This window comes from Bos javanicus, chromosome X, assembly GCF_032452875.1.
Source record: "Bos javanicus breed banteng chromosome X, ARS-OSU_banteng_1.0, whole genome shotgun sequence".
NCBI lineage: Eukaryota > Metazoa > Chordata > Mammalia > Artiodactyla > Bovidae > Bos > Bos javanicus.
Genome location: NC_083897.1, coordinates 104,376,684 through 104,390,558, shown reverse-complemented (window position 1 = coordinate 104,390,558; position 13,875 = coordinate 104,376,684). Strand labels below are relative to the sequence as shown.

The 13,875-nt window shown below is 38.6% G+C and overlaps 1 protein-coding gene across 10 annotated transcripts in view; it reads right to left on the bottom strand.

The window, feature by feature from the left end:
- The window catches only part of CASK (calcium/calmodulin dependent serine protein kinase), a 372,618-nt gene that overhangs the window by 20,660 nt on the left and 338,083 nt on the right, over positions 1 to 13,875 (bottom strand). For all 10 annotated transcript variants that reach the window (XM_061410389.1, XM_061410391.1, XM_061410392.1 and 7 more), the window contains 2 exons: positions 13,192 to 13,388; positions 2,347 to 2,462 (listed from right to left, as the gene is read on the bottom strand). In XM_061410389.1, coding sequence (XP_061266373.1) covers positions 2,347 to 2,462; positions 13,192 to 13,388 — 313 coding nt within the window. The remainder of the gene's footprint in view (positions 1 to 2,346; positions 2,463 to 13,191; positions 13,389 to 13,875) is intronic.

Genomic DNA, 13,875 nt, shown 5'->3' with positions numbered 1-13,875 from the left:
ATGATTAACAAAAGGTAAGAGTTGGTTTGTGATGGGGAAGAAAGCTGAAGAGAGGTGGCAGAAAGGACTTGATGAGGAAGACCACTGCTTAGGAAGATGCTACAGGTAACAAAAAGTGGTGGTGGTCTTTGCTACTCCTCTTAATTTTAAGTTTACAAGATCTTAGATACATCCATGGTTTTGGATAGGAGAGTTGTGTTAAAAGACGACAGAGAAAAAGCAATCCTATTCCATCTCTATGAGGCTCCTGCCTTCTCTATCAGGGGTGATAAAGCCTTCAATATAATGGGCAACGTTTACCAGAGCTAAACTCTCAGATAAGGGACAGCAACTGAGTACTTGGCTTCATTAAATGATACCCATTTGTCAGGCTCAGTGATGAGATAACCTGAGATCCACTGAACTTTAGAATTGGCAAAGGTACCCTTGAGGGACTAAAACCCAATTTCCTCATTTTGAGGCCCACAGGAGTCAAATGATTTGCTTGAGCTGAATGGTTACTCAGGTGTGCTAACTCCTGGTCCTCGCTCAAGCTGGCTGTTAAGCTTACAGGTGTGTTTGCAGGCTCACCAAGCACCACCTATGATGAATCAGAGAGAACGGGAAAAATGGAAGGTCAGTGGTGCCCCGGTGGTCAAAGAATGGAAAAAGTGGACTGACCACCAGATGGGATACTGGTTCTCTGGTAAAATTCGTAAATGAACCATGCAATGGATTCTTTGTCAGAATTTAGAGATTCTAGTTTTTCAACTGACTTATTTTTCCTCAGAGTTGAATTAAAGAGTACTGACAAAACTGAATACTCATGTCTACACGCCCTCTATCAGTACAGTATAAAAAGCTAAGGATGGATTAACAGCCTCATTGGCCATTTCTTTGCTTTTCTAGGTTTAAATTAATTTTAATCCATCTATATAAAAATTACAAGGTGATACATATATATGTAATGTCAACAGGCCTTTTGAACCTGTTAGAAGCTGATGGAAATCAAGGTGATTATGGAGACAGCAATAACCACTGACATTTTGTGTTAAACAACATTCTGCTGATACTACAGTGAATTTCTTCAAATAGTATTATGCAAGCATTTACAATTAGTTTTAACTACTTACATTTAACTAATCTACTTTAAATATTTCTTCCCTTTATAAAACAAAAAATGCCATTATTAGACTAGTGTTTTATAGTGGTGCTTAATCAGAGATGATCCATTTTATCGGAATAAAAATATCATGATGGGAAAGATTCCTTATTTAACTGAACCATTTAAAATTAAGCCATGTGGTCACTCACATTCATTCCACATTAAACAGTACTTCAAAGTATTTACTTTTACTCTCAGATCAAGAAATGAATCATTCAGAGTTTCAAAAAAATTTTTCCTGGTAAATGCTAATAAAACATTCTACAGAGGGAAAAGCATTTCATATTTGTCAGAAATATTATACCATCTAATTGGGTATGCATGATTGCATTCACTTGATTTTTTTTTCTTTTGCCATACATTTGATGTTAGAGTTATTTCTGAAACCTTGGGAACTAGCCTAATGCCCATGTTGGGGCTTGCAATTCCTCAGAAAAAGTTCCTTATAAAAGGAGTCATATTAAGAAGGTATTAAAAGTAAGTAAATCCTACTCTATATCATCATGCAGTTTCTTTAACTTAAGTTACATCCTGTGAGTCTTCTGGGAATTTTACTGCAATGACAGAGCATGGTTTTTTTGTATTCATTTCAGTTCTTAGCAAATGAGTGACTATTTTGACTTAAGTTGAATGCAAGCTTCAAAACAGACAAACATACCATGAAGGGCAGGCCAAGATAACGTTCTTGGTCTTTTAGGAGCTAGGAAGTACCGTGAAGGGAGACTATTGACAGGAACCGATGCCATTTGTGCTCTTTCAAATCAATCACAGCTCTGTTAAGAATGCGCATTTGCCCTTAGGAATGTGTCACAGGGCTATATCCTAGGGCCAGAGAGGAGCCAGGGGTGAGGGTACTTGCTCAAAACCAATCTCAGCAAGGGGCAAGAATCCTGGTGACTTGGCAAGCCCTCAATCTCTCATTTCTCAGGGCAGGACTTAATGTACTGGGTTCTCTGAGTTCCAGAGAGTTCTGTTTCCACATAGCATTTTCTTCCTATAAAGTAGAACTCTGTAAAATATTTGGCAAATATAAGCAACATAATAATTGAAGCGAGGGGTTTCTTAAAAGTTTTGTAAGCTGATGAAAGATTGCATGTGGTGACATTTTTGGATAGAGAACTCTGAAGACGTAATTGAGGTGTGACATCTACTTTGGTCTTTGAGATGTTTAACCCATCTTAGTAAGTCGTACTTTTCCCTACCTGCATTGTGCTTTGCCAAATATTTGTCTTTGTACTGCTTCTTTTTCTTGCCAAACCAAGTGCAGCTGGCCTGCTGCTCCTGTTTGGTCTTCTCCATGGCAATGCAAGCGACTCGCCTAGCACACAAAGAAAGGGGAAAAAACCCCACAAATTTAAGTTTTATGCTGATAAGAGAGAAAAACCAGTCATTTGAAGAATGAATTGCATGAACAAACTCCTCAGAAATGCTTCAAATTATTCAGTAAAGGTTTGTTCCTTGAAAATTTCCTAGAAACATTTAAAAAAAAATGCAGGTTTGTAACAAAGTAACATTCTATCACTTGAACATATATATTTAACTGATGACACGGATGAGAAGTAAACATAATAGTCATGAAATACAGTGCAATGAGTGTGGGATTTTGAGTTGAGACAAGTCTGATTTGAATCCTGGCTCTCTCAATTATTAGCTTTTATCAATTTAGTGTTAGGTACTTTTCTGGAAAATTTACATATATTCATTCATTTAATCTTTCTAGCAACTTGTGAAATTGTGTCTGTTTTACAGATGAGGGGATCAAAGGACTGAGAGGTTAATTAATTTGTCCCATGTGTGTGCGTGTACTCAGTCGCTCAGTTGTGTCCAACTCTCTGCAACTCCATGGGCTGTAGCCTACCAGGCTCCTCTGTCCGTGGGATTCTCCAGGCAAGAATACTGGACTGGGTTGCCATTTTCCTACTCTAGGGGATCTTCCTGACCCAGGGATTGAACCCACGTCTCTTGCGTCTCTTGCATTGTCAGGCAGATTCTTTACCACTGCACCACCCGGGAAGCCCCGAATTTGTCCCGATCAAACAGCTAAATAAGTGGAGAATGAGGACAGTTTGGCACCAGAGCCCATGCACTTAGGTGGTACATTGTTTCGGTAAGTTCCTTAATCTAGAATCCTAGAAATGTTTAAAAAACACAGGTTTCTAACAAAATAACATTGTCACTTGGACATATAACTGATGACACAGAAGAGAAGTAAACATATAGTCATGAAATACAGTGCAATGAGTGTGGGATTTTGAGTTGAGACAAGTCTGATTTGAATCCTTGCTCTCTCAATTATTAGCTTTTATCAATTTAGTGTTAGGAGTTTTTCTAGGAAATTTACATATATTAATTCAGTTAATCTTTCTATCTCTTGGGTGACTGTTGCAAACAATTTTAACCAAAAATGTAAATCATTTCTCTATCACAGTAGCAGGCACAGCAGTTGCCTAATAAATGGTACTACTATTACAACATGGAGATTCTAGGTAGGGAAAAAAACTATGATTGAATTCAGTTAGGGTTACATTCAGAAAAATCATGATTTTGTTCTACATGATTACAGTATTCAACATTGGTAACATATGCATAAATGTTGTTAGTAAGTTGCTCTCTTAGGTTCAGTCTAAGCAAGTACTTACCTTTCAGGATATTGCCACAGAAGGTTTTGCTTACTTAATGACTTTGCTGTGGGCCAACGTGGGGGTCCCTGAGTGAACCACGTATAAGGAGGACTCAAAAACACTATCAGAATGGCATACAATGCCATTGAAATGATGCGTTGTTTTCTAATGAAGTTGTACTGACTTGTTATTCTCCCACTAGCAGTGCAGAGCTCCTATTGTTCCACTTCCATGTCAATACTTGGTATAATCAGTCTGTAGTTTTAGCCATCATGGTGGATAAGCAGTGAAATAACACTGTTTTTGTATTTCACTGATCATTAATGAGATCAAACATCTTTTCATATGCTTATTGGCTGTTGGATTTCTTCTTTTGTAAAGTGCCTGTTCAAAGACTACTTTCTTATCCAGTTGTCTTTTCCTCATTGATTTGTAGGAAGTGTTTATATGGCCCAAATATTACACTTTTGTTAGTTATATATGATGCAGGTATCTTCTTCCACTCTGTGGCTTGCCTTTCTAATCTTTTTATAGTATTTGATAAAGACAACTTATTAGTTTTAGTCAAATCTAGCAGTATTTTCACTTATGGGAAACATTTTTGTTATCTTTTTAAGGAAATCCTTCCTTGTCCCTAAAGATATTCTCCAGTATTACCTTCTCAAGAGTTTATAATTTTGCCTTTCATGTTTTGGTTTTTAATACACCAGAACTGGTTTTTGTATATAGTACGAAGTTAGGGGTCAATTTCTCTCATTTCCTGCCCCCCCAATGGATACACAATCATCCCAGAATAACTTAGGGAAAAGTCTATTCATTCCTCCCTAGTGACTATGTATGAGAGTGTTTAGGGGGTCTCTTCAGTTGGCCTATTTGAGCATCTCTAAGCCCATACCTTATTATCTTAACTACCAAAGCTTTATAGTAAGTCCTGGTATCATTGAGGCAAGTCCTCTCTCTCTATTCTTCTAGAAGAGCATCTTGACTATTTCCAATTCTGTGCATTTCCATGAAAACTTTAAAATTAGCTTGTCAATTTCAAAACGGTTGGGAATGAATTGAATCTATTAATCAATTTGGGAGGAATATATATCTTTGCAATATTAAGTCTTCTAGTCCCTAAATACAGTATGTCTATTCATTTAGGTCTTCTTTAATGTCTCAATAAGTTTTATAGTTTATCCTCTAAATGTCTTGAACAACTTTATTAGATTTGTTCCTAGGTTGTTGATTTAAAAAGATTTTATAAATGGTTTTTAAAAATTTGTAATATGGAAAAATTCAAACATATACAATAATACCGTGTAACGAACCTCAAATACCTACGACTCAGCTTCAACATTTATTAACTCATGGGTTACTTTGTGTTATTTACAACCTACCCACCCTAAGATTAGGCTTCCCAGGTGGTGCAGTGGTAAGCAATCCACCTGCCAATGCAGGAGACACAGGTTTGATCCCTGGGTCGGGAAGATCCCCTAGAGAAGGAAATGACAACACACTCCAGGATTCTTGCCTGGAAAATCTCATGGACAGGAGCTTGGCGGGCTACAGTCCATGGGTTCACAAAGAGTTGGACATGACTCAGCGATTGAGCATGCACCCTAAGATTATTTTGAAAAAAAAAAAAAATCCAACTTTGTATTATTTCCTCCTTAAATATTCTTAAATTCCCTTTAAACCTATAGGTTTCCCCTTCTTCCCCCTCCCCCTTTTCTTCTTGCAATTTATTTGTTGCAGAAACTGGTTGTCTGTCTTATAGTTTCTGATTTTACCCCTGTGGTGTCTTTAATAAGTTCCTGTCTTTTGTATTTCTTGCAAACAACTAACTAGATCTAGAGGTCTAATCAAACTTGAGCTTTATTTTTTTTTGCAAGAGTACTTTATAGTATTATGGTGTTATATAGGGTATTTTAAAAAATTACTTTCTATTTTTTTACTGGTAAATAGAAATATAATTGATTTTGTATAATGATTTTTATATCAGCCATCTTGATAAACTCTCATATTAATTGTAATTGTTTATATATATATTAATATAATAGATTTCTTTGAATTTCTACACAGAATCCTATCACCTGTAATTTTTTTTCCTTTCCAATTATGTTTGCTATAGGTTTACTGTAGATGCTCTCAATCAGGTTAAGGAAGTTCCCTTCAATTTCACAGTCTGTGAGAGTTTTAATTATGAATGGATTTTGGATTTTAACAAATGCTTTTCCTGCATCTAATGATAATGACTTTGTGGATTTTTCTTCTTTAATCTGTTAATATGCTGGATCGGTTTTCAAATGTTGAACCAGCTGTGCATTCCCAGTACAAACTCCTCTGGGTCAAGATGTATTATTCTTTTTGTATATTGCTAGATTCAGTTTGTTAATATTTTGCATCTGTGTTCATGAGGAATATGGGTATTTAACATATTCAAAATGTATTGAATTTTGGTATCAGGGTAACACTGGGGTCATGAAATGAGTCAGGAAGCATTCTCTTCTACTTTCTTGAAGAGTCCTTCCTCCCTGCCTCTTTCTTTCTCTTGCTCATCGAGGGCTTTATTTATTTTTGGTTCGGAGAAAGGCATTTATTGGGAAATAATGTGAACTGTCTCTCAGCAACAGTACCAACGTCAATCTCCATATATTACCTAAGTGGCATCCAGAGGAGGCTGATGAAACGTTTGGGAATTCTTCCAGTACAAGCCAATATGTGCTGTTAGTCATAACTACAGCTTCTGTGAGGCATATGCTCTTTGGAAACTTAAACAGAACTGAGGCATTTTTGAAAGGTTAAGAGACCAAAATAAAAAAAATCCTGACCTTGTGAAGCTTATGTTATAGTGTACAGAGTATCTTACAAGAAATGATTTTAAGCTTAAAAAAAGTTCCCAGTAAAAATTGGTGGTGTGGTCATGTGTGGTGTAACGAGAGAGGAATGAAACTGATTTTTACCAGACACTCAGGAAATGAATGTTATTTCTTTTAGTTCTGCAAGTGCAAGAAAACTGTTAGAATTTAGGTCAACATGGAGGAAATTTCAAACACATGTTTAACATTTATTGCTGACTTGGATGAGGATCTAGTAGGCAAGGGAAGGGATGACACATTCAGGGACTCAAACCATATCCAAGGATTAGACTGATGGGCCTTGTCAAGCAAGATGAAATTTACCACGGATAAAGAAGGTAAGGTACTTGGGTTCAAAAAAATTGATTTCTCATCTGGAGAATGTGAAAATTTTGATTTGGTAGCAATACATCTAAACAAAGCTTCCGGGTTTGGCTGATCGGATTGTTTCAAATCTTTCTCATTAGCATTACATGTCTACCATATGACATCCTAGAGACCAATTCACTTTTCCAACAAGGAATTCTTTTTCCCCTCAGCTGGGAATGTCTTCTTGTACCTCCAAAGTCCTACTCAACATCTCAAGGAACATACTGCCCAGTGGGCCTCTTCCTCATTATTCTAGTTAGAATTCCTTTCTCCCTCTATAGTCTTTGCAACTTTATTGAGCTCAGTTTTTCTGAAGTAAACTGAAAATAATATATAAAGTATAAAATTTCAGTTTTGAAATATTATACATCCCATGAAACCATCACCATAATCAAAATAACAAATATTTTCATCATCCCAGGACTTTTCTTATGCCCTTCTATAATTCCTCCTTCCTCCTACAGATCCCCAGGAACTAAAGGTTAGTTTTGATTTTCTAGAGTTTTATATAAGGGAATTATATAGTATGTTCTCTGTTTTGCCTGGAAACCCAGCCTAGTGATTTTGAGTTTCACTCATATTGTTGTGTGTTACCAATAGTTCCTTTCTTTTAACTGCATCCTATTGTATGGATATGCCATAATTTGTTTATCCACTGACCTGTTGATGAAAACATTAAAAATGTTTAGAAATTTAATTAAAATTTTTTTTAATTAAAAAAAATTGTAATAGGTATGTGGCCACTAAGTTTTTGTTAGTGCATTTTTTTGTCCTTGGAAATTCCTTTAGGTTCTATTTCGAATCTGTTATGCCATTCATCCCTCCCCACATACTCTGAAGATATTTTTTAAGCATTGTTGTTCAGTCACTCATTTATGTCTGACTCTTTGCAACCCCATGGACTGCAGCATGCCAGGCTTCCCTGTCCTTCACTATCTCCTGGAGTTGGCTCAAACTCATGTCCATTGAGTAGGTGATGCCATCCAACCATCTCATCCTCTGTCATCCCTTTCTCCTCCTGCCTTCAATCCTTCCCAGCATCAGGGTCTTTTCCAATGAGTTGGCTCTTTACATTTGGTGGCCAAAGTATTGAGGCTTCAGCATCAGTCCTTCCAATGAATATTCAGGGTTGATTTCCTTTAGGATTAACTGGTTTGATCTCCTTGCTGTCCAAGGGACTCTCAGGAGTATTCTCCAGCACCACAGTTCGAAGGAATCAATTCTTCTGTGCTCAGCCTTTTTTATTGTCCAGCTCACACATCCATACACGACTACTGGAAAAACCATGCTGCTGCTGCTGCTGCTAAGTCGCTTCAGTTGTGTCCAACTCTGTGCAACCCAATAGACAGCAGCCCACTAGGCTCCTCTGTCCCTGGGATTCTCCAGGCAAGAATACTGGAGTGGGTTGCCATTTCCTTCTCCAATGCATGAAAGTGAAAAGTGAAAGTGAAGTCGCTCAGTTGTGCCCGACTCTTAGCGACCCCATGGTCTGGAGCCTACCAGGCTCCTCCGTCCATGGGATTTTCCAGGCAAGAGTACTGGAGTGGGGTGCCATTGCCTTCTCCGAATTAGAGAAAGGAAATGCCATAGCTTTGTCTATATGGACCTTTGTAGGCAAAGTAATGTCTCTGCTTTTTAATACACTAACTAGGTTTGTCATTGCTTTTCTTCCAAGGAGCAAGTGTCTTAATTTTCAAGGCTGCAGTCACCATCTACAGTGATTTTGGAGCCCAAGAAAATAAACTCTCTCACTGTTTCCATTGTTTCCCCATCTGCCATTAAGTGATGGGATTGGATGCCATGATCTTCGTTTTTTAATGTTGAGTTTTAAGCTAGCTTTTTCACTCTCTTCTTTCACCTTCATCAAGAGGCTCTTTAGTTCTTCTTTGCTTTCTGTCATAAGGGTGGTGTCATCTGCATATCTGAAGTTATTGATATTTCTCCCAGCAATCTTAATCCCAGTTTGTGCTTCATCCAGCCTGGTATTTAACATGATATACTTTGCATATAAGTTAAATAGCCAGGGTGACAATATATCACCTTGACGTACTCCTTTCCCGATTTGGAACCAGTCTGTTGTTCCATGTCCAGTTCTAACTGTTGCTTCCTGACCTACATATAGGTCTCTTAGGAGGCAGGTAAGGTGGTCTGGTATTCCCATTTTCCAGCTTGTTGTGATCTACACAGTCAAAGGCTTTAGCATAGTCAGTAAAGCAGAAGTCGATGTTTTTCTGGAATTCTCTTGCTTTTTCTATGATCCAATGGATGCTGGCAATTTGATCTCTGGTTCCTCTGCCTTTTCTACATCCAGCTTGTACATCTGGAAGTTTTCGGTTCACATACTGTTGAAGCATAGCTTGAAGAATTTTGAGCATTACCTTGCTAGCATGTGAAATAAGTCCAAATGTGTGGTAGTTTGAGCATTCTTTGGGACTGGAATGAAAATGGACCTTTTCCAGTCCTGTGGCCACTGCTGAGTTTTCCAAATGTGCTGGCATATTGAGTGTAGCACTTTAAAAGCATCTTTTAGGATTTGAAATAACTCAGCTGGAATTCCATCACCTTCACTAGCTTTGTTTGTAGTGATGCTTCCTAAGGTCCACTTGACTTCACATTCCAGGATGTCTGGCTCTAGGTGAGTGATCACACTACTGTGATTATCTGGGTTGTGAAGATCTTTTTTGTACAGTTCTTCTGTGTATTCTTGCCACCTCTTCTTAATATCTTCTGCTTCTGTTAGGTCCTTACCATTTCTGTCCTTTATTGAGTCCATCTTTGCATGAAATGTTCCCTTGGTATCTCTAATTTTCTTGAAGAGATCTCTAGTCTTTCCCATTCTATTGTTTTCCTCTATTTCTTTGCATTGATCACTGAGGAAGGCTTTCTTATCTCTCCTTGCTATTCTTTGGAACTCTGAATTCAAATGGGTATATCTTTCCTTTTCTCCTAGCCTTTTGCTTCTCTTCTTGTCTCAACTATCTGTAAGGCCTCCTCAGACAACCTTTTTGCATTTCTTTTTCTTGGGGATGGTTTTGATCACCACCTGCTGTACCATGTTACGAACCTCTGCCCATAGTTCTTCAGGCACTCTGTCTATCAGATCTAATCCCTTGAATCTATTTGTCACTTACATGGTATAATTGTAAGGGATTTGATTTAGGTCATACCTGAATAGCCTAGTGGTTTTCCCTATGTTCTTCCATTTAAGTCTGAATTTTGCAGTAAGGAGTTCATGATCTAAGCCACAGTCAGCTCCTGGTCTTGTTTTTGCCAACTGTATAGAGCTTCTCCATCTTTGGCTGCAAAGAATAGAATCAATCAATCTGATTTCTGTATTGACCATCTGGTGATGTCCATGTGTAGAGTCATCTCTTGTGTCGTAGGAAGAATGCTGTGACCAGTGCATTCTTTTGGCAAAACTCTGTTAGCCTTTGCCCTGCTGCATTTTGCACTCCAAGGCCAAACTTGCCTGTTACTCCAGGTATCTCTTGACTTCCTACTTTTGTATTCCATTCCCCTATGATGACAAGGCCATTTTTTTTTTTTTGGTGTGAGTTCCAGAAGGTCTTGTAGGTCTTTATAGAAGCATAGTTAGTGTTAATCACTCAGTCGTGCCTGACTCTTTGGGACCCCATGGACTGCAGTCCACCAGGCTCCTCTGTCCATGAGATTTTCCAGGCAAGGATACTGGAGTGGGTTGCCATTTCCTTCTCCAGGGGATTTTCCCAACCCAGAGATCGAACCCGGGTCTCCTGCACTGCAGGCAGATTCTTTACCGACTGAGGTATAAGGGAAGCCCTTATAGAAGCCACCCCCCTTTTTTAAACAACTGTGCTTACTAGCAGGCTTTTAATAATCAGTAATATGTATATTACTTGGTCTCCTAATTCCAATATATGATGCGGGTTTGATTCTGTTTCTGGTGTCTGTTATTGCTCACTGGTTTCCATGTGCACCTGCGTATTTTGACTTGCTGGTCACTGCCCTGGAGAAAGTCCATGCTGGGGGTGGTTAGGAGGAGCCCTAGGATAAAAGTGCTCTCCTTCAGAGACTTTCATTTGTCTATAACAGATATATGGAAGTATTAGTAAACAAGAAACCTCACATCAAGTGCATAGCTGGACTTCCCCTGGCTGTCCCAGGCTATGTGTACCTGGGTGCAAATTCATTTGGGGTAGACCAGTAGCCACAATGGAGAAGGCGATGGCACCCACTCCAGTACTCTTGCCTGGAAAATCCCATGGATGGAGGAGCCTGGTGGGCCACAGTCCATGGGGTCGCGAAGAGTCGGACAAGACTCAGCAACTTCACTTTCACTTTTCACTTTCATGCATTGGAGGAGGAAATGGCAACCCACTTCAGTGTTCTTGCCTGGAGAATCCCAGGGATGGGGGAGCCTGGTGGGCTGCTGTCTATGGGGTCGCACAGAGTCGGACACAACTGAAGCGACTTAGCAGCAGCAGCAGCAGAGGCCACAATGTTTTCAGGGAAACTTTGTTTTCCTTTTGCTGTGCTCACTGACAAGGCATCCTTCTCTACAGTCCCCTGGTGTGGAAGGGAAGTAAGGGAATGCTTATCAGTTTGCTCTTAACCTAGGGATATAGCTTTTTGCAGTCCTAACAGTGTGGGATGGGTCTCCTAACTGATTCTCCTACTTATACAGGCCTTACTGGGTCTTAACCTTGGTCCTCTGGCAGAGAAGTTCTTAGTAATAGAATGCCCTCATGGCAAAGTGGACCAATTTGGAACTCTCATTTTTACCGCTCTGATTAATGGCTTTCATATAAAAATTGGTCACCGAGTTCCCCAATACCTTTTAAGGTAATTTTCAAAAACATATTTTCTGCAGCACATCTCATTTTTTTCCACCAGGAGGATTGGTCCAGACAATCTAGTCTACCATTATAGGCAACAGGAAGCAAATGTGCTTTTCCACTGTCATTTCTCAGGCTTCCCCCAGGGGACTTAAGAGTTATAGGTATTAATGAGACATAATTTATACAAATGATCTGACCAGGGAGAAGAGGTCTAGAATCTACATAAATATTTTCAAGAGACACTCATTCACATATGGCAACATTCAAGAACACATTTTGTAAAATGTAAATATCAGTGCTAACATAATAACATCACTAGCAAAAGGACTTAGACATCACTTTCCTCTCACTAATGCTTAAACTGTTTTTTGAAGATCAGACCCAAAGATGGCATCAGAGGGAAGGCTTCTACTTCCGTTATGTGGGCCTATGTTTCCTAGTATAAAATGATGGCATCTGAAGTTCTTAGCTCCAATGTGCTAAATTTAAAAGTATTTTTGGGAACCCTGGAATTTAGCTGAAAGAAGTGATCAAGCAAAAGAGATTAACTGAAAAATCCCTTTAATTAGTAAAAAACTGGGTGAAAAAAAACTATGCGTCTATGAACTTGATGCCTTTAATCTCTTTTAGTTAGGTTCAAATAAGTATTTTGGACATGAAGATCTCTCTCTTTTGAAGATATCTCTTTGGCACTAGATTTCTGATATATATTGCCAAAGTACAGACAAAGGTAAAACTATCAGCATTTTTCAAAAAACAGCAAATTATAACATTAATAACAGAAATAGATTTTACCAAAATATACAGTAATCCCTGACTCCTCTCAGTTAAAAACATGTCTGAAAACTGCCTGATTTTAACCTGCTTTCAAAGCTTAAACTTTCTAACAGACACACATTTTAAAAGACCTGGCAGGGTAAAGAACGAAGCTTCTGTCTCCCTTCTAATATCGAAACACTTTAAATACCTGGAGTGACCGTGAATCCTGGCATCTGAGTTTTTCACTGGTGGTGGAGCGGAATGGGGTTGGTGAGAGCATGTGGAGGGGCAAAGAGAGGGTACATTTAAAAAAAAAATGCAATTCTAAAAGGCTGGAAACAGCATACAGGCGTAGAGGGCTCTGCTAAGAGATCACGATGTGACTATGACCCGACTCAGCCTCTCTCTAGACCTTCCTCTCCTTCTGTGTGAAACAAAGACCAGACTCTATAAATAGGAGCTCACTTGGGGCTGACAACTGAGAATTCTCGGCAGACTCATTTGAATTGCGTTTGGCTAATAGAGCAAACAATATATTAAACAGGTTTTACCCTATAAAACAGCAAAACATAAAGGTGGAAAATGGCTCGCCAGGCTTCGTTCATATGAGAAACCAAAACAACACAACACAGACATACCATTCCTGAAGTTCTGGAGAAGGAATGAGACCTGCCGTTCCATTTTTGGAGTTTTCCAGTTTACCCTGCCACCAATTGTGATCGTCCTTACTAATAATCTGGATAATGTCACCAACTCTGAATCGAATGCCAGCTTCTTTGCAGGGGATGAGGTCATCCTTGGCTGGATCATATTCAAATTGTGCTCTTACATAGATCTATAAAACAGGAGTTTGTAAGAAAAAACGCCACAGTGATATGAAAGAAAACAGTCAGTTCTAACTGAATAACCATGGACTAACACTACAATACGAACAGGACATTAGATGGTGAGCACAAATATGATGCATGGAAATACAACACAGAAAACTGCTACCACTAGAACAATGTACTATTTTTGATGTGTACAGTTACAAATCTCTGCTCTTTTTATTTGGATAGAACATTTAAGGTATTTGTTCAATAAAGACTTTATTTCTGCTTTTACTATAACAGAATAGGCTTAAAATTATAGTGAAATATGCTTACCGTTTGGAAATCTGCATATATATAGTTGATATTATGGGTAAGTTGTCATGATCACGTGGCAGGCTTTAAGCCATAACCACAAGCACTCAGGGAAGGTTTTAACCCTAAAGCAGCACGATACGAAACTAGCAAGAACTCAGTGTTGGTAACGTGCTATAAAATGCCTCCATGACAACT